A 21,306-nucleotide genomic window follows, 5' to 3' on the forward strand; every position below is an offset into this window, starting at 1 on the left:
TGTGTCGTGTTCCAAACCAAACTGGATGGCCCCGTATATCACTGCAGAGCCGCACAATGTACTGCGCTGCTGTGCGGTGACATGAATAAAGTGTTTCTATGTGAAACTTTAAATAAGGCTGCAAAGAGTCAACACAAGGCTAGCCTGCATATTAAAATGTGTTCTGCCATGCAGGCTAGTGTGAACCTAACCTGAGAATTTTGTTTGTTCAAGAAAACCCTTCCATGCACCTTCTCAAATTTTTTTGTATCTTTGATCGAAAATGACCAGCAATTTGACCCCATTACACATTAGGTAATCAAACGTACTTTCCGTAAACAAATATTTTCAAATTCAATTCTACTAGTGTATGACCAGCTTTAGGCTACGTTCAGACAGGCAATTAAAGGGGAGCTACAGTCTACAATAGAAAATTTTAATAAAAACATATTCTGACCTCTTACAAAGCACTTCATCTACTTTGGCTGCAGTTTTATACCGCAGTGGTTCTCAACTGCAGTCCTCAAGTACCCCCAACAGGCCATGTTTGTAAGCTTTACTTTATGTTGCACAGGTGCTTTAACCACTTCAGTACCGGGCCTATTCTAACACTCCTCTCCTGCACGTAAAAATCATAATTTGTTTGCTAGAAAATTACTCAGAACCCCCAAACATTATATATATTTTTTAGCAGATACCCACTTGCAACTTTTTATCTGGCACAGTATTTGTGCAACAATTTTTCAAACGCATTTTTTTGGGAAAAAAAAATGTTTCATGATTTAAAAAATAACAAATAGTAAAGTTAGCTCAATTTCTTTTGTATAATGTGAAAGATGATGTTACGCCGAGCAAATAGATACCTAACATGTCACGCTTTAAAATTGTGCACACTCATAGAATGACGTCAAACTTCAGTACTTAAAAATCTGCATAGGCGACGCTTTAAATTTTTTTACAGGTTACATATTGAGAGTTACAGAGGTCTAGAGCTAGAATTGTTGCTTGCGCTCTAATGCACGTGGCGATACCTCACGCGCGAGCTACCGGGGACAGGGGCTTTTTAAAAACACATTTTTTTCTTTTTTTTTCTTTTACTTTTTTATTTATTTTTTTTACTTTATTTTTACAACTTTTTTTTTAATCACTTTTATTCCTATTACAAGGAATGTAAACATCTCTTGTAATAGGAATCGTTCATGACAGGTCCTCTTTATGGAGAGATGTGGGGTCAATAAGACCCCACATCTCTCCTCCAGGCTGGAAAGCATGAGATTGTGAGAAAAATTTCACCGATCCCATGCTGACAGCCGCGATCGCAGCTTTGTTTACTTTCGGGAACCCAGGCGTGATATCATAACGTCGGTCCTCCGACGGTCATAGAGATTACTGGTGACCATCTAGTCTCTGGAAATCTCTATCGTCATCATCCGGCGCCAAACGATTCTTTCTCCGGGTCCCCGATGGCACAGGAGAGCCTGGAGAAGCACCGGATGGCGGCAGGAGGGGGGATGTTCCCTCCCATCGCCTGTAAGAACGATCAAGCAGCAGAACTGCCACTATGATCTTTCTTATGGTGCACAGAATCGCTGGCTGAAATCAAGGATATCTGAATGATGCCTGTGGCTGCTGGCATCATTCAGATATTCCCACTGAAAGTCCAGGACGTCATATGACGGCCTTGGGCGGGAAGTGGTTAAATCAGAGTCAATGAACTTGGCATTTTGGACAGCTATTTTATCTAAGAGAAATTCCCAAAACATGGCCAGTACTTGAGAACCGAGGTTGAGAACCACTGCGATACAGTATGTGTATTTACTTGTCTAAATAGAGAAGGAGCTTCTTCTCATTAATTTCTGGCAGCGGTCATTGCTTGACATAATTCCAGTGGTTACCTGCCGTTAGGGGCAGATGTCTAACCCGAGACGCAGAAAAATCACTCACCCATCCTTAACCACAGGTGATTCCTAGAAACGTAGACACGTAGACACATGTGAATAGCCGTGGCTCCTAATAGCCTGTCATTGCTTTGTACAGGCTGCCTGAGCTCATCTGTTTGCATACATCTGTGATCCGAGCTGCAAGAATCGGCTGTATGTCCTTTATTGCTCAAGTGAATCTAGCCTTATGGTGGCCACAAACATATCAATGTAATCATTACATGGACCATTCAATGCAGCTAAACTGATTGAACTGAATATCAATCAATAAATCCAATTGAAGGTCAGCAGCTACAAATACTGTAGTAAGGATGAGCTCAGGCGTGTTCGCATACTCCACGTACAGAGCCCGCCAGAAAGTCGGCGCTAATCACAGGCAGTGAGACATTTCTCGATCTCTGCAGCCGCGCATTGGGGCAATGTCTCACTGCCTTGTGATTAGCACAGCGCTGCGCCGATTTCCTGGCGGGCTCTGCATAGCAGCCACTAGCAATAATTGCTAGAGAATTTGGCAGGCTGGTTGTACCACAGTTGATAGATCGATCAACATGGTACATTCAGCCTGCCCATTAACGGTTTGAAACTCGGCTGAACCAGATGAGTTACAATCTGTTTATGGCCGGCCAAAGTGGAGCTCTGAGGAAAAGGGGACACCCCTTGAAACGGGTCAGTTCTTTTGGACATTTCATCTCACTACTGGCCAGTGGCGTATCATCTATGGGTGCAGGGTGTTCACTGCACACGGCCCCTGAAGGGGGGGGGGGGACTGCTCCAACAGACATGGCACCCATGGATGATACTTGACAAGTGCTGTGCTGCAGCTGTGGCATGGTCGGGTAAGTTTTCCATGCCCCCTCTTGTGCTGGCCACACCCCTTCCTCTTAGCTCTGTTTGTTGTGTCTTTCCAGCGATGTGCTTCTCTTCCCCGCGCTCCTTTGTGGGCAGCTGCCTGGTGACTGCTCAGCCTGGTGAGTACTGTGTCCCTTCCCCCCACCTCAGATAACTTTCTGATAAGTGTCTCAGCTGCTGCAGAACTTCTTGGAGGGGGAATGGCGGGTCTGTTGGGTGTTGTAGTGCGGGACAGTGATTAGCAGCTGTGGGATTCCCAAATGCCTCCGTCTTCCTGCATTTCCCACTCTGCCTCTCCACCCTAAACCATAACTCCCCTGCCTCTCCACCCTAAACAATAACCCCCTCCCATCTTTCCACCCTAAACAATTACCCCTCTCTCCACCCTAAACAATAGCCCCCCTCCCCACCTCTTCACCTTAAACAATAGCCCCCCTCCCCACCTCTTCACCTTAAACAATAGCCCCCCTCCCCACCTCTTCACCTTAAACAATAGCCCCCCTCCTGCCTCTCCACACTAAACAATAACTCCCCTCTCACCTCTCCACCCTAAATAATAACCCCCTCCTGCCTCTCCACACTAAACAATAACCCCCCCCACCTCTCAACCCTAAACAATAACCCACCTCCCCACCTCTCCACCCTAAACAATAAACTCCCCACCCTAAACAATAGCCCCCCCTCACCGCTTCACCACCCTAAATAATAACCCCCTCTCTCCTCCGCACCCCAAACAATAACCCCTCCCTCCCCACCTCTCCACCCTAAAACAAACAATAACCCCCCTCTCGCCTCCCCACCCTAAACAATAACCCCCTCCCCACCTCTCCACCCTAAACAATAACCCCCCTCTCTCCTCCGCACCCTAAAAAATACCCCCTCCCTCCCCCACCTCTCCACCCTAAAACAATACCCCCCTCTCCCCTCCCCACCCTAAACAATAACTCCCCTCCTGCCTCACCCCCCAAAACATCAACCAGGTAAAAACAAGTAAGAAATAAAATGGGCCTTTGTATGTGCGACAATGCAGTCAATATAAAAACACAATGGGGGTTATTTACGAAAGGTAAATCCACTTTGCACTGCAAGTGCACTTAAATCTGCACTGAAAGTGCGCTTGGAAGTGCAGTCACTTTGAATCTAAGGGGTAGATATGAAATAAGTGGAAGCTCTGCTGATTTTATCATTCAATCACGTGCAAGCTAAAATGCTGTTTTTTTATTTTCCCTGCATATTCCCCCTCAGATCTACAGCGACTTTACTTTCAAGTGCACTTGCAGTGCAAAGTGGATTTGCCTTTAGTAAATAACCCTCAATGTTTATTGCTAAATAATGATTACATACTATGTTAGAAAAATCCATTCATGGGTTTGTGTCCATAATGACAACATGTAACAAACATTGTATGTAAAAAACTGGCAACAACAATAAATGATACATTGTATAATAAATATATGACTACTGCATCAAGATAATACATTGTAGGGTAAATATAGTACAGCCATCCTAGCTGACATGGACCACCTCAGAAACAGTATAAAGATAAAATCTGTATATATAAAACTGGTTTTAATGAAGATGAGATGCATCAAATAAACCCTACGCTTTTCTCGGATTTAATCCACTCTTCGGGGGCAAATGCATTAAATATTTTGAAAAAACACAAATATATAAAATATAAAATAATATTGTATAAAACAATCTAGCCAGGGTGCCTGACAGAAATGAATACTAACCAAAGGGAGGAGAGCGTTTCTCCCCGTAGAGTACTTACATATGAGCTAAATATGAAGTGGTGAGATGGCAACAAAAGTGCCGCTCGAGGCATCTGTCACGTTAGCTGAGGGAAACAATAACTCGCCTCTCCACCCTAAAAAATAACCCCCCACCCCGCCTCTCCACCCTAAACAATAACCCCTTTCTAGTCTCAGGCTCTCAGCTATGTTGGGGATACAGAGCAGAGTAAAGGTCCATTCCCAGTGTCATAGAGTACCCAGTACCCAGAGTTGGGTCACAAGTCTGCCCAGTTACAGAGTCATAGTCATCACTTTAGTACATGAGGAGCCCCTCCACCACCGGGACCTACCGTTAAAATGCAGGAGATTGGTGAGAGGGTTGTTAACCGTTCCTTACACTGTGCAGCAGACACTGACACTTCAGTTAATAATTTCCTTACCTAATTGTCTCTTTGACAGTCACCCAGTCTACCCAGACCATTCTCAAGGGCTATTGCTTTACACCCCAAGACTACATCCTCAGATGCAATACTGCAGCATTGATAATCACACTCCTCCCATCCTGAATGTGTTGTAACTCTGTGATTGACTTGAGTTCCTTTTGAGTTAATCCCTCTAGTTCCTTCTGCTCCATCTGTCTCCCTGACTCTAAGCCAGTGAGGACCATCAAGCCCCACCAAGTGTGCACCACTATAAGGGCCCCAATGCTGCTCTACAAAGTTTAGAAGGTCTCTGTATAGTGTTAGGGGGTTATTGCATTATTTCCCTCTTTTACTGTATTGCTTTATTCTTGTTCAAGCTGTTTTATGTTACCAGAACCACAATTTCACTTGATTTGGTGTTGTCTAGAATAGTCTAGTCATTGTCAGGGTGCGTCTGATAGGGATGGGCTGAACGGACCAATGTTCAGTTTGCACTAGAACTTTCAAACACCACAAAAGTTCAGACCCGAATAACGAACCCCATTAAAGTCAATGGGACCCGAACGTCAAAAATCAAAAGTGCACATTTTGAAGGCTTATATGCAAGTAATTGGGCATACAATGGTTATAGGGGTCTGGGTCTTGCCCTGGGGGACATGTATCAATAAAAAAAAAAGTTTGTGAAAAATTTCATCTTTAAATGAGCAGTGATGTTTTGATTTTTAAAGTGAAAGCATAAAAATGAAAAATATTTCTCTCCTTGGTCTACTTGTAATAGGGAAGATTTGTACCATGTCTAGAATCTGCTGCAGCAATAATTGCATTTATAAAGCCAAAAAATAAATAAAACAATGGGGAGCCAGTATGTATGATGTGGCCACAATGTAGTGCACTGGGAACAAGATTAGAGATTTTTTGGATACATTCTGGTGTCACTTTGACTTTGGATAGAAGTAACGGGTGCATAAGAATTGGTCTTTGGGTGTTGGTGGCGCCTTCCTACCATAACCCTATAGAGGTACTCTTGATGAAAGCAAGAATTGGCCTTGCTGTAAAAAATTGCATTGATATGTACCTGTCAAACAGGTTCAGAAAAATTGGTCTTTGGGTGTTGGTGGCGCCTTCCCATTGTAACACTATAGAGGTACTCTTGATGAAAGCAAGAATTGGCCTTGCTGTAAAAAACTGCAATGATACGCACCTGTCAAACAGGTGCTGAAAAATTGGTCTTTGGGTGTTAATTGTGCCCATGAAACCTATACTAAAAACATTCTTCCAGATGAAATAATTGAACACCATCAAAGCTAGGCAGCCTCAAAGTCCTGCAGAGATTCCACATCCCAAAAAGACTTACGGTCAAACTGCCTACTGAGTCTGTGGACAGACGCATTCTATGATCAGTAACAAAACCTACTGCAGCATTGAATGCGCGTTCTAAAAGCACGCTGGATGCAGGGCAGCCCAATAACTCAATAGCAGAGGCGGCTTTCTAATTAGGCATATTAGGCGGTCGCCTTAGGCCCCGCACTGGGAGGGGCCTCGCGGCCACCTGATCTGTCTAATTAGAGAGCCGCCTCTGAGGCTGACAGCTCCGGATCACAGAGAGCCACTCAGCAGGGCTGGCCGCTGGCATTAGTATAAGGCCACCTTAGGGGGGCAGGAGGGGGGGGGGGACTGAAGCTGATGGTCCTTCAAGTGCTTATGGCACCACCCTGCTCAACAAAGCAGACATCAGACCGGTAACATGCAGCGCTGCTCCGGGCACTGCGAGCTTCAGCCTCCACACTAACTTTCATGAGCTTCCGCGGCCCCTCCTCCTCCCACATGAAAGGCAGATGATGGCCTTTCATTTCAGCACATCGATCAGTTGCTGCTTCTATCCAAGAGAATCTCCTCCCACGTGGGCGGTACCAGAACCGCCTCCATTCCAGCATACTCGTTGGTGAACTGGAAGTAAGTGAGAGGAGGGGGGAGGGGCCGAGTGAGACCAGGAGGGGCCAGCAGACACAGTAGGAGGAAGGAATGGCATGGATCCTAAGAGGAGGGTAGAGGTAAGGTGCTGTATCATGTCTGATTACACAGCCTGCTGCATGTACATAATAGGGACCATCTAGAGATAGAGGAGGGATAGATTGGGCAGAGAAGGGGATATAAGGACAGAGCAAGGGAATAAGAGAGATGATGACAGAGAATACATGGGGACAGACAGAGCAAAGGTGATGGGACAAAACAAGACATCAATGAGGCCCCTTTCACGTGGGACAGACTCTGCTTTGCTCAGCAGGGAGTCTGTCTGCTGACTACCCTCCGAGCAGAGCAAGAGGTTAACAGGTCTGCATCTGCTCCACTTATGCCAAGCGGACACAGACACAGCCCATAGTGCTCTATGAGCAGTCAGACTGTCTGTTTATACCCAACTGACATTCATCCTGATCAGCCCAGACAGAGGGTAATGGATCCCCCTTCAGTTTGTTTTTGTTGGGTCGGATTGAAGGTAGGTGGGTGTAAGTGGACAAAAGTTAATTTACATCCACCGCTCCATAGAAGAGAATGGAGGGTCCGATCAGGTCTGCCTGAAAAAATTACAGGTGGACCCGATTGGATCTTTCATGTAAAAGTTCCTAAAGTGCAATGTGATAGATGTCAAGAAATATATATATATATATATATATATATATATATATATATATATATATATATATATATATATATATACAGACGCACACACATGCTACAATTGTTCTGTGATAATCTTGTGCATATCCACTGCAAGCTGTTTGCACAGACTTTGGTGTGCCATTACCAAAACAAAGCACATACCATTTGCTTACCAAAAAATGTGATTCCTTAAATTTTTGAAGTAAAGCCCCATACACACTATCAGATTGTCTGCTGATTTTTTCCTTCAGGTTTACCAAAACCATGTAGTGCAGGGGCCTGCCTGATTGCATTCACATTGAAACTCCTAAGGTTTGACCTCCTATTATATGGTTTTGGTAAATCTGATGTAAAAAATCAGCAGACAATCTGATAGTGTGTATGGGGCTTTACATGCACTTGTCATCTGCGGGATATTTACAGCCACTTCACTCAAAAAGTGACAAGGCAGTTTTAATAACTTTCTCCCAGGAGCGTCCTTTCACTACTCTGCCTGGTTAGGTACCAACCACAGCAACTCCGTGTATGCAAAGAATAAAATATATTGTATATGCATTACCAGGACATTTATTATCTGCTTTATTAAAGTAATGTACTTACAGCAAATTTACTGGGATAAAGCAACAAATTGTTTACTTGTCCTGGTGTTGCTTTATTCTTTGCATTTACGGGGTTCCCTGTGGTTGGTACCGAACCAAGATACTATGCCTGCAGTGTTGTTTTTTGAGTGAAGTGGTTGTAAATATCCAGCAGATGACAAGTGCATGTGACCTAATACGTTTAAAGCGGAGGTCCACCCTAAAGTGGACCTTCCGCTCATTGGAATCCCCCCCCTCCGGCACCACAATTGTCACCTTTCAGGGGGGAGGGGGTGCAGGTACCTGTACAGTACAGGTATCTGCACCCACTTCCGGCGTAGATTCTGCAGAAGGTATGCCCCTTTCCGCAGATATCTACGCCCCTTTCCGAAAGTCCCCCGCTGCCTGCTGGGAAACACACGGATCCCAGAGACAGCGGGGACCATCCTTATTGCGCAGCGTGACTCACGCATGCGCAGTAGGAAACCGGGAAATAGCCGAAAGGCTCCACTTCATGATTCCCAAACCCAAGATGGTGGCGGCAGCACCCGAGAGATGATCGAGAGATCGGCTTCGGGTGCCGACATCGCGGGCGCGCTTGGCGGGTAAGTGTCATTATTTTAAAAGTCAGCAGCTGCAGTATTTGTAGCTGCTGGCTTTAAATAACTCCCGGCGGACTCCCGCTTTAAGGAGTCTAATTTTTTTGGTAAGCAAATGGTATATGCTTTGTTTTGGTTATTGTACACTGAAGTCCGAGCAAATAGTTTGCAGTGGGTCTGTACAAGTTTATCACAGCACAGTTTTGTTGGATTTTTTTGTGTGACATGTATGTTTTATGCTTATTATTTATTGTACCAGCACTTCGGAATGTACATATATTACTTATTCTTGATATCTCTATCACACTATATAACATTTTACTATTATACACTTATATGATGGATGTTCTTTTCTTTCTTTCCCCAGTGACAGCTTGTCAGAATAGCTAGGATCTGTGAGAGCAGCTCCACATTATACATTACTGTCTCTATACTATACTCTCTTGCCCCTTTTACTGTGTCCCCTTACCCTCCCCCTTGTATTGTACCCTCCTGCCCCCTGTAGGGTGTCCACTTGCCCTACCCCTGTACTGTACCCTCCTGCCCCTGTACTGTGCCCACTTACCCTCCCCCTGTACTGTACCCTCCTGCCCCCTGTACTTTGTCCACTTACCTTCCCCCTGTACTTTGTCAACTTCCCTTCCCCTGTACTGTGTCCATTTACCCTCCCCCTGTACTGTACCCTCCTTCCCCCTGTACTTTGTCCACTTACCTTCCCCCTGTACTTTGTCCACTTACCTTCCCCCTGTACTTTGTCCACTTACCTTCCCCCTGTACTGTGTCCACTTGCCCTCCCCCTGTACTGTACCCTTCTGCCCCTGTACTGTGTCCACTTACCTTCCCCCTGCACTGTACTCTCCTGCCCCCTGTACTTTGTCCACTTACCATCCCCCTGTACTGTACCCTCCTGCCCCTGTACTGTGTCTACTTACCCTCCCCCTGCACTGTTCTCTCTTGCCCCCTGTACTTTATCCACTTACCCTCCCCCTGTACTGTACGCTCCTGCTGCCTGTACTGTGTCCACTTACCCTCCCCCTGTACTGTACCCTCCTGCCCCCTGTACTGTGTCCACTTACCCTCCTGCCCCCTGTACTTTGTCCACTTACCTTCCCCCTGTACTTTGTCCACTTACCCCCCCCTGCACTGTACTCTCCTGCCCCCTGTACTTTGTCCACTTACCCTCCCCCCTGTACTGTTCCCTCCTGCCCCCTGTACTGTGTCCACTTACCCTCCCTCTGTACCCTCCTTATACAGTTAATTTTTAGCGCTTGAATTATTTGTCCTATTATGGGCATGAGGGGGGTCTCATGTTTAAGTTTTGCCTAAGGCCTCACAAAGCCTAGAGCCGCCTCTGCTCAATAGCATACTGGGCAAGTGGGATGTGGAAGCTGACAGCCCTGGGCAACGAGGACTAAAATAAATCCTAAATGCCTCACTTAGGAGGACGCCTTCTCCAGCGCTCCTCGCTTGACCAGCAGAAGACTCAAAACTACATTTTCCTACTGGAGTCAGGAAAAACGTTCAATAAAAACCTCTTTAACGCATCCTCAAGAGCACTCTCTGTGGGGACGAGATGAGTTCTGAGACCTTCCCCTTCTAACGGTGGTCAAGGAGGGTTGCCAACCAGTAATCACCTTTCTCCTTTATGCCAAGTATTCTTGGGTCTTTTTGCAAGCTTTGAAGCATGAGGTGACCATGCGCCTCAAAGCAAACTCCTCGTGGTCACTCAGGATGACAGCATCTGGAACTTCCTCCTCCCAGCCACGTACAACTCCCAAGGGTGCTGGGGTTGGAAAGTCATCCCTGCTCTGCCTCCAGTGCCCTGTCCATAATGCCACGCAGAGTCTGCTCCAGCAGGAACACAACAGTGATTGTGTCACTGATACTGCTCGCCATCCTTGTGGCCTCCTCAAATGATTACAATACAGTGCATGCATCCTTAATGATCAGCCATTGACGTGGGGAAAAAAAGGCGGCCTGAGCCTGTTGTCGTGCCATACTGGCACAGGTACTCGTTGACGGCCCTCTGCTGAATGTATAGCCGCAGTAGCATTACCAAAGTTGAGTTTCACCTGGTGGGCATGTCACAAATCAGGCGATTTATGGGCAGGTGTATTTCCCACTGAATTTCAGCCAACTGAGCACTGGCTGTGTATGATCGCCTGAAATGGCTACAGACTTTTATGGCCTGCTTTAGTTTGCAACCCTCGGTGCGTACTTGGGAAACGCTGCACCACGAAACTGAGGACATGTGCAGGCATGGCACGTGTCAACTTTCCCTATCTAAGGTTGGACAGGAGGTTTGAGCCATTATCGGACACCACTATTCCTGGCTCCAGCTGGCGTGGTGTGAACCACCTCTTGGCCTGTCCCTGCAGAGCTGCAAAAATCTCTGCTCCGGTGTGGTTCCTGTCCCCTAAACACACCAGCTGAAGCACTGCATGGCTGCTTTTAGCCTGACTCTGGGAATAGCCCTTTGAATGCTTAGGGGGTACCTCATATTCATAGGACAATTATGCAGAGAAGGGCATGGAGGTGGCGGAGGAGGAGGAGTTAGAGCTCACAGGTCTGGCATCATCACCACCAGCTGTATGGAGACGTAGGGGCACAACAATCTGCAGCACCAAGGCCATGTCCGTCATCCTTTCGAGTTGCAAGCAGCGTTACCCAGTGTGCTGTAAACTAAATATATCGTCCCTACCCCTACCATGCTTGCTGGACCATGTGTCAGCAGTAAGGTGGATTTTATGGCTGACTTCCTTACCTAACGATGCCAGAACATTCCCTTCCACATGATGGTAGAGAGATGGAACGGCCTTATGTGTAAAGTAGTAGCGACTGGGAACCTGCCATTATGGTGCAGCACATTGTGCAAATTCACGGAAAGGGCAGAATCCACCAGGCTGAAAGGCAGAAGTTGGAGAGCCAACAGCTTTGACAAATTTGCATTCAGACGCTGGGCATGTGGGTGGCAGGGACTGTATTTTTTTTGTGCTGCAGCAAATGGGGCAGAGAAATTTGCTGGCTACAGTCTACAGCTGGTGCTGTGCTGCTGGCAGATGTGCTGCTAGGACCTGGGACACCCTGTGCTATACCATCATCCCTGTCAGTGGAGGCTGCTGAGAGGTAATGATTCGGTATAGCGGGGCAGACTGAAGTGGGTAAGGAGGAGGAGGAGGAGAAGGGATATTTGTGTGCCCCTTTTGTGTGTCTTTTAGGTGCTCTTCAGAGAAGATTATGAATTGAACATGTACTCTCACAGGGTGACACTGCCCTAATCACAGGAGAACTAGCTATTTTGCACCTCACAGCGACCTGTGATATAATAGCACCCATGAACGTTCAGCCAGTGTGCCTCTACAATGCCTTACCAGGCTCTTTAAATATATTTTGGCATAAATTGTGAGCGGCTGTGTATTTCTACCTCTGTGCTAATACTTATCTCTCCTTGGGACATCTCTGTATCAATTTTTTGCTTATCAGCAACACGCTACCTTATTATTTTCGTTTTGAACTTTATGAACTTTAAGCTCCCGTCGAAGCATGTCCTTTACGTGTAACATGTCGAGCGAATAAATTAACAAGTTGTTTCCGGACCCACGTCCTGACCCACAGCATCCTAAACACACGTCTATAATTGGATACTACTGGAACAGTTATTTTTTCCCATTTGGATGTAGTAATTTACCTCTTCTAGTCTTAAGTGGTATCAAAGTGTTTGTGGGGGGTACACATTATAAAGTGTTTTAAATATATGTATTTATATGTAATAATTATTTTCTATTCTAATTTTTACATTAATAAATATATTTAACTATTTATAGTTGACTTACCGGTGTGCCTTTAAAGTCCATTTCCATTAGTCTTGTAGTTTATCTATACCCTTTTAGATGCTCTTGCCAACAGGCTGAGTGGTTGGATGTTAAATGCCTTGTTAAGCATGTGGTACCCAAATGGTTGGTGTTTTTGCCACGTTTGATGTGCCTGAGACACAGTTTGCAGATAGCAACAGTGCGATCTGCTGCAGATGTGCTTAAAAAGGCACAGGCAGATGAGCTTTGGGGAGTGGCCGGGGAGATAGCAGCTGCAGAATATGATGGAATAGGGTGGTTGCCCTCTACTCTTTCTTTATGTCGGCCTCCTTGGGGTTGTGCCACCTCACCTTCAGTTTCATCCTCTGCTCTATCTGGCACCCAAGTCACATCAGTGACCTCATCATCCTCATCATCATCTCAATCTCCTCCATCTTCATCAATACCACTGGAGACAACTTGGCAATACGCTGAGTCTTGTGAATGCCAATTTGTCTACCAGTGTTCCTCCCTCTCTTTAGGCTTATGTTCCTGTCATCCTCAACCTCAGAACCAACATCTGAATCCAGTAATGACTGGGCATCATCAAGGAGCAAGTGGCTGAGGATGCAGTCAAATAACTCAATGGCTGATGTTGGGGCTATGACAGGAATAGATGGGGACAAGGTGGAAGGTTTATCCACCTGGCAACTGCAAGGGGCTGCACACTTGTCTCTGCTTGCGTAAAAGAGCATGAGGAGGATGTGGAAGGTTTAGTAAGCCAGTCCACCACCTCCTTTGCATGCTATAACACGGGCAAACTCACTAACCAGAGGAAATGATGCCCTGCCTGAGGACTGACCACCACGTCCACCTTTGCCTGTGGACACATTTGTTGCTGCCCCCCTTACAGTGCCAACTGAACATGCCTCTATTTGTTGTCCTCCCAGACATTATTGGGAGGGAGGGGGTGGTGCTTATAAGCAAATGTAAAGAAGAAGTTAAAATCTGTACGTAGATGCTGTCATGGTTATGCAATAGAGTTGTCCTGCTTACCTGTCTGCATGTGTTCATTTCTAGAGACCAGCCGAGCTTCACCTGATTGCTTTTATTTCCTTCCTCTGGCATGGCTCCACCCTACCTCCTATCAGACAACTCTATATTAACCTGTGCACTGCTAGCTTATCCTGCTGATCAACCTTTGTGTGTTAGCTTCCTGTTTCCTGCCGTGTGCTCTGCTACTGGTTTTCGTTACCAACTTTGGCGTGTTCTGACTATCCCTGCTTGCCTGTGACCCTGACCTTTTGGCCTGTACCCGACTCTTCTGTTCTGCTTGTGGCCCCGACCTTGGCTTTGTCCCTCACCATCCCTATCCTCCTGTTGCCTACTGTGGGTGTGAGCCGGGGGACCCTGGGGGTCGCGACCTGGAGCCAGTTGCAGCCAAGTCCATCCTCACCACTCGAGGCTCTGGTGAACACCTGCTGGCTCTTAGACTTCGCGCCCCGGGGAATCTTACGCTCTAACCCCAGTGGGATCTGTCCCCCGTCTGCAGCAGTCAGCCGTAGGGTCCACAACCTTGCGGTGCACCCCTAACCCTACGGTGTGCATCTGTCATCTGGGCTCTAGGTGACCTGACAGTTTGATCAGCCATGGACCCGGCTGACGTGCCGCTCCCTGCAGTCGATCCATTGCAGGGCATAGTGCGGAGACTCGAGACCCAGGAATCTAATCAGACTCAGGTGATGCGATTCCTTCAAGATCTGGCTTCTCGCTTCGAGCAGCTACAGGCTTCCTTGGGAACCCCGAACCTGCAGCCTCAAGTACAGTCTGCGACTGCACCTATAGCACCAGTCACATCCATGCATTCATTAGTACTGCCAGCTCCGTCCCGTTTCTCTGGGGACTCCAAGGCCTGCAGGGGCTTCCTCAGCCAATGCACCATTCATTTTGAGCTCCAGCCTCAAAACTTTCTATCCGATCGGGCAAAGGTAGCCTATATCATTTCCCTCCTCTCCGGTGAAGCTTTAGCCTGGGCTGCCCCCCTGTGGGAGAAAAATGATCCAGTGGTTTCCAGCCTGTCCAACTTCTTGAAGCTCCTTCGTAACATCTTCGAGGAGCCAGCTCAGGTTTCTTCTGCGGCTAGTGCCCTTTTACGCCTTCGCCAAGAATCTTGTTCAGTGGGCCACTATGCACTTCAGTTCCGTATCCTTACGGCGGAATTGAGCTGGAACAATGAGGCCCTGGTCGCAACCTTTTTACATGGCCTCTCTGACCGAGTGAAGGACGAATTAGCAGGAAGAGCTATCCCCGCCAGTCTGGACGATGTCATTTCCTTATGTAATCAGATTGACATTCGTTTCCAGGAGAGGTCCTTAGAAAAAAGACGCCAGCACCCCCCAGGTTCTAGTCAGCCTGAGCTTTTTCCCCGTCGCCCTGTGGAGCATCCTCTGTCTGCTGAGGAACCCATGCAGCTGGGCCGGACCAGACTAACCCCCGAAGAACGTGCTAGACGCAGAACTCTGGGCTTGTGTCTTTATTGTGGAGGCAAGGGTCATTTTCGTGACTCCTGCTCGCTCCGTCCGGTAAACGCTCGGGTCTAATACATTTGGAAGGTGGAGTATTGGACCCAGAAACATCACCTTCTCGTCTCCTTCTTCCGGTGTTCCTCCATGTAGGCACTTCTTCCCAATCGGTCCTAGCATATCTGGACTCCGGGGCTGCCGGCAATTTTATGGACTGGAGAACTGCTTCTTCTATGAAGCTTACCCTTTCTCCCCTCGCTACTCCACTAGTAGTCTCGGCAATTGATGGCACTGTGCTCCCAGGGGGCCCTATCCGTTTCCAGACACTACCTATTAGGATGTCGGTAGGGATACTCCACCAGGAGTGGATCTCCTTCCTCATCCTACCCAAGGCCTCTACCCCCATTGTATTGGGCCTTCCTTGGCTACAGCTCCACTCGCCACATGTGGACTGGGTATCTGGGCAGATCCTGGCCTGGGGTCCTTCGTGTTTCTCGTCTTGTCTTCCCAAGGTGACCCCCAAGAGGAAACTTCCCATTGCTACCACATCTGTATTGTCCGTTCTTCCCGCGGCATATAGCGATTTCCGGGATGTGTTCTGCAAGAAGTCTGCTGAGGTGCTTCCTCCTCACAGATCTTTTGACTGTGCTATTGACCTTGTCCCTGGAACAACCCTGCCCAGGGGTCGTACCTACCCTTTGTCCATTCCAGAGACCCAGGCCATGTCTGAGTATGTCGCTGAGAATCTGGAGAGAGGTTTCATCCGGAAATCCTCATCGCCTGCAGGAGCAGGGTTCTTTTTCGTTGCCAAAAAGGATGGTACCCTCAGGCCCTGCATCGACTATAGAGGTTTAAACGCTGTGACTATTAAAAACCGTTACCCCTTACCTCTAATATCTGAGCTATTTGACAGGTTAAAGGGGGCTTCCATTTTCACTAAGTTGGATCTCAGAGGTGCATACAATCTCATTCGAATACGGGAAGGTGACGAATGGAAGACCGCATTTAACACTAGGGGCGGGCATTACGAGTACTTGGTTATGCCTTTTGGTTTGTGTAATGCTCCAGCTGTGTTCCAGAACTTTGTCAATGAAATATTCAGGGATCTACTGTACCAGTTTGTTGTCATCTATCTGGATGATATTCTCATCTTTTCCGAAAATCTGCCTGCTCACAGAAACCATGTACGCACCGTACTTCAGCGCCTTAGAGAGAACAATCTCTATGCCAAGATGGAGAAATGTTCCTTTGAATGTTCCGAGGTCCTGTTTCTGGGATGTTTTGTTTCTAGTGCGGGTCTTCGCATGGATCCCGGAAAGGTCTCAGCCATTACCAACTGGCCCCTTCCCGCTAGCCTCAAGGCCACACAGTGCTTCCTTGGCGTCACAAATTATTATAGGCAGTTCATAAGGAATTACTCTTCCATTGCTGCGCCTATTATCGCTTTGACCAAGAAGGGTGCGAATGCCAAAGACTGGCCTTCCGAGGCTGTCTCTGCGTTTCACGATCTGAAACAGGCCTTTGTCTCTGGACCCCTCTTGAGGAGACCAAATCCTGAGGACCCATTTTTTATTGAAGTAGACGCTTCTTCGATGGGGGTGGGAGCTGTGCTTCTTCAGGACTTTGAGAAAAAAAGGTCAACCATGTGCGTTCTTCTCCAAAAAAAATTCTCAGGCAGAGAGAAATTATGCCATTGGTGATCGGGAACTTCTCGCAATTAAATTGGCGTTGGAGGAGTGGCGTCATCTCTTGGAAGGTTCCCCTCACTCCATAACGATCTTTACTGATCATAAGAATCTACAGTACCTACAGAATGCTAAACGTCTGAACCCCAGACAGGCCAGGTGGAGTCTCTTCTTTTCTCGTTTTAAATTCATGATTACGTACAAACCTGGTTCCTGCAACGGTCGAGCTGATGCGCTCTCTAGGTCATTTGACACTTTGGACGAGGAGTCCAACCCTGATCCTGAGCCGATCATTCCTACCTCTTGCATTGTTGCCCATTCTACCACCCTGGAATCAAAGATTCCTCCTGGTAAGACCTTTGTTCCCACGGAGCTAAGAACCAAGATCCTTCGTTGGGGACATGATTACAAGGTGGCAGGTCATGCTGGGTTCCTCCGATCCTTCCTGCTTATCAGTCGTCACTACTGGTGGCCTAATCTCCACTCGGATGTTAAAGACTATGTTAAGGCTTGTCACGTCTGTGCTCAGTCTAAATCTTCCACTCAAGCCCCTGCTGGTCTTCTCATGCCCTTGCCCATTCCTAAGGAGCCCTGGTCTCATATCGCCATGGATTTCATCACTGATCTTCCACTATCAGAGAATAATACGACCATTTGGGTAGTAATCGATCGGTTCTCCAAGATGGCTCATTTTGTTCCTCTTCCTGGTCTCCCTTCTGCCCCTGCCTTGGTTCCCATTTTTGTACGAGAGATTTTCTGCCTTCATGGTGTTCCTTCTCATGTCGTCTCGGACAGGGGTGTGCAATTTACTTCTCGTTTTTGGAGAGCCTTTTGCAAATCCCTCGACATTACCTTGGATTTTACCTCTTCTTATCATCCCCAATCCAATGGCCAGACTGAGAGAGTTAATCAGGAGTTGGAGATCTTTCTCCGTACCTTGGTCTCTGCCCATCATGATGATTGGGCATCACTATTACCGTGGGCTGAGTTCTCCCACAATAATCATGTTAACGTCAGTTCTCAGAAGACACCCTTTCTGTTTATGGAAGACATCCTCAGCTTCCTCTTCCTATGACTTGTTCTTCTGACATTCCAGCTTTGGCTACTGTTCAGGAATCATTCAATTCCATGTGGGCTGACGTTCATGATTCCCTCCAGAAAGCTGCCAACAAATTCAAGAGTTTTGCTGACCGTCGCAGTCGTAAGCCACCTTCTCTTCAGCCAGGAGACAAAGTCTGGCTCTCCACCAGGAACATCAAACTCCGGGTTCCTTCCCTCAAATTTGCCCCAAGATTCATTGGTCCATACACCATAATTTCTAAACTGAATCCGGTTTGTTTCAAGCTCCAGATTCCCAAAAGCCTCAAAATCTCTAACTCCTTCCATGTTGCCCTTCTAAAGCCTTTAGTCCTCAATAAGTTCTCTCGTCCTCTATCTACCGTAGCACCGGTCTCTGAGGATGATCAGGAGTACGAGGTTAGCCAAATTTTGGATTCCCGACTCTGTAGAGGCATTCTCCAGTACCTCGTGCACTGGAAAGGTTTTGGTCCTGGGGAGAGGTCGTGGATTTCGGCTTCCGAGGTCTTTGCACCTCGTCTGTTGAGGAAGTTTAATTTGAAGTTCCCCTCTAAACCTGGTCCCAGGCGGGGAAGGGGGAGGCCTCGTAAGAGGGGGGGTACTGTCATGGTTATGCAATAGAGTTGTTCTGCTTACCTGTCTGCATGTGTTCATTTCTAGAGACCAGCCGAGCTTCACCTGACTGCTTTTATTTCCTTCCTCTGGCATGGCTCCACCCTACCTCCTATCAGACAACTCTATATTAACCTGTGCACTGCTAGCTTATCCTGCTGATCAACCTTTGTGTGTTAGCTTCCTGTTTCCTGCCATGTGCTCTGCTACTGGTTTCCGTTACCGACTTTGGCGTGTTCTGACTATCCCTGCTTGCCTGTGACCCTGACCTTTTGGCGTGTACCCGACTCTTCTGTTCTGCTTGTGGCCCCGACCTTGGCTTTGTCCCTCACCATCCCTATCCTACTGTGGGTGTGAGCCGGGGGACCCTGGGGGTCGCGACCAGGAGCCAGTTGCAGCCAAGTCCATCCTCACCACTCGAGGCTCTGGTGAACACCTGCTGGCTCTTAGACTCCGCGCCCCGGGGAATCTTACGCTCTAACCCCAGTAGGATCTGTCCCCCATCTGCAGCAGTCAGCCGTAGGGTCCACAACCTTGCGGTGCACCCCTAACCCTACGGTGTGCATCTGTCACCTGGGCTCTAGGTGACCTGACAGATGCACTTTAATCAATGTAAAGATGTGTTTGGTGCACTCACACTACACAGACACACTGCACGGATACACTATAATATACTGCAATATAATGCGCCAAACGTGCAGTGATGCACAGAACTATATAGCATTAATCTGACAGTAACTCACACAAAATGATATGGCATTAAACTGGCAGTAACACACACAGAACGATATGGCGTTAAACTGTCAGTAACGCAAACAAAACGGCATGGCTTTAAACTGCCTATTCTGACTCTGATTTTTGTGAAGGGACTATCCCTTGGGAGACCTCTATGCCTGGCCTGTAAAAGATATAATCACTGAGGACAATCCTCATTAACCTCCCTGGCGGTATGATTATTTCGGATTTTAGGTTCTGAAAGCGGTACCATTATTTTGAATGGTGTTTTATATTGTAAGCCTGCAATTCTTAGGAATAACTCACTGAAATCTGTTTAAACTAAAGTCTAGTAGACATCCCGGGTAGGATAAAGTTTGAAACACAAAATCATAAATTATAATATAATAAATTACTGTAAATAATAACAAATAATAATATAATAATAATCATACTTTTTATTCAATACATTTTAGTAAATAATATAATCAAAAACACTGACATTTTTTTTTTGTCAAACAAGGGTGCAATATTGGTTGTCATATTGCTTCAGTAAACGTCTCTGGTATGGAAAGTTTTAAAACATGGTACAGCACAAAGTCCAACATCACAGTCAGGACAGTAGAACCTTGTTTCTTTTCTAATTTTCCTTCCAGTGTCGTCACACTTAGAGCAGCAAACGAAACACATCCTTGTGGGTGCTGCCTTCTTTTCTGTTGGTGTAACATGGTCCATAAAGTGCCGACCAGTCAGGCGTTTCGGGTTCACAACGGCAGCAGCACGATGGCCAGATCTGTTTACTGTCGTTGGTGTTTGGTGCCTGAGGAAAATAAGTTCGGCAACTTTCCAAACAAAGTCCGTATGAACAACAGGCATGTCATTCTTTTTTTTTTAGAAGAATGAAAGCATTCCACAGGCACTGCTCCAGAAGGTGCCTGTAGATTATTTTATAATATTTTTCAAAAGAGTTGGAGGTATGCCAATGGGTTGTCATCCACATCCACTTTGATACCAGGTGTTCCAGTAAATGGAAATCTTGGGGGCACTGCATGCTCTGTACCGCAATCAATTGAGCACCAAGTCCACACATTACTGGGCAAAGTAGCAGGATCATCGCTAAAATCGTTTTCCGTGCCTGACGACGAACTTCCCCACGAATCGCTATCACTCACTTCTGCAAGTGATTCTGTATCACTGTCGCTGTTTTCAAACAGGTCATATGCCACTTTTGAGGTAGAGGCGCGCTTTTTTGATGCCATGGTCGCTCTGCAGTTTCCAGACACAAAGTACAGTAAAACTGCAGGCAGGGGCACTGGATAAAGCAATGGGGGCAAGCTAAGGTCAGTTTTATTTTATTTAGTAATGTAATCCAATAGGATTGCAATGTATCAGTGTGTTTGTGTTTTAAACTTTTTGAATTTGGCGCTGGTTCCACCTCTCTGCGTCGCTACGCTCGCAGGGAACGGAAGCCAGTGCATCGGGCAGAAGGTCCGGCCGCCGTGCACAGCGGGGATACATCGCGGGATCCCGGAGATAAGGTGGCTTGGGGTTACCGCTAATGGTACAAAAATCTCACCCCGAGCCACACTCGGGAATACCGTCAGGGGGGTTAAATAGCTTAAACACCAAATAAAGATTCCAGCCACAAGATGATTTTATTTTAAACATCAGGTTACAGCAGATGACAGGATACAAACAGATGAATAGGTTGTGGTATTTATGCGGTCAAAAGATGATATTGTCTGTAGCTTAGAATACAGAATACATGTGCCCTGCTGGTAAAGAAAGTATACTGCGCTATTCAAATAAAAATGCCCTATAAGCAGCAACTCTAATCGTAATACTCCGATAATAATAACTGTGTGCAATGGTGAGCTGCGCTAAATAAATCTAGAGAGCTTGAGAAGCCAAAGACAGATAGCCTGGCTATATATTGAATAAATTATACCCTCAACCACAAGGGTTCATATGAGTAAAAATGTGAATAATCAGTGACTGAAATTTGTGAATAAATTAGGTGCATAAATAAATTAATTACAGTGCATGATTAGATTCAAAAAAATAATAATAAATTGATTATTTATATATATATATATATATATATATATATAAAAAAATAAAAAAAATAAAAATAAAAATTATTA

General features: G+C 46.4%; 1 protein-coding gene across 2 annotated transcripts in view; it reads left to right on the plus strand.

The window, feature by feature from the left end:
* Window positions 1–2,805: 2,805 nt before the first annotated feature.
* LOC143926981 (uncharacterized) overlaps window positions 2,806–21,306 on the plus strand; it is an 83,011-nt gene continuing 64,510 nt past the window's right edge. For both annotated transcript variants that reach the window (XR_013262181.1, XM_077450995.1), the window contains exon 1: window positions 2,806–2,887. Coding sequence is in view for 1 of the 2 variants with exons in the window: in XM_077450995.1 (XP_077307121.1) it covers window positions 2,830–2,887 (58 nt within the window). In the remaining variant the exon portion in view is untranslated. The remainder of the gene's footprint in view (window positions 2,888–21,306) is intronic.

Source organism: Lithobates pipiens, unplaced genomic scaffold (assembly GCF_037356315.1).
Source record: "Lithobates pipiens isolate NorthernLeopardFrog02 unplaced genomic scaffold, aLitPip1_a1.2 Scaffold_23, whole genome shotgun sequence".
NCBI lineage: Eukaryota > Metazoa > Chordata > Amphibia > Anura > Ranidae > Lithobates > Lithobates pipiens.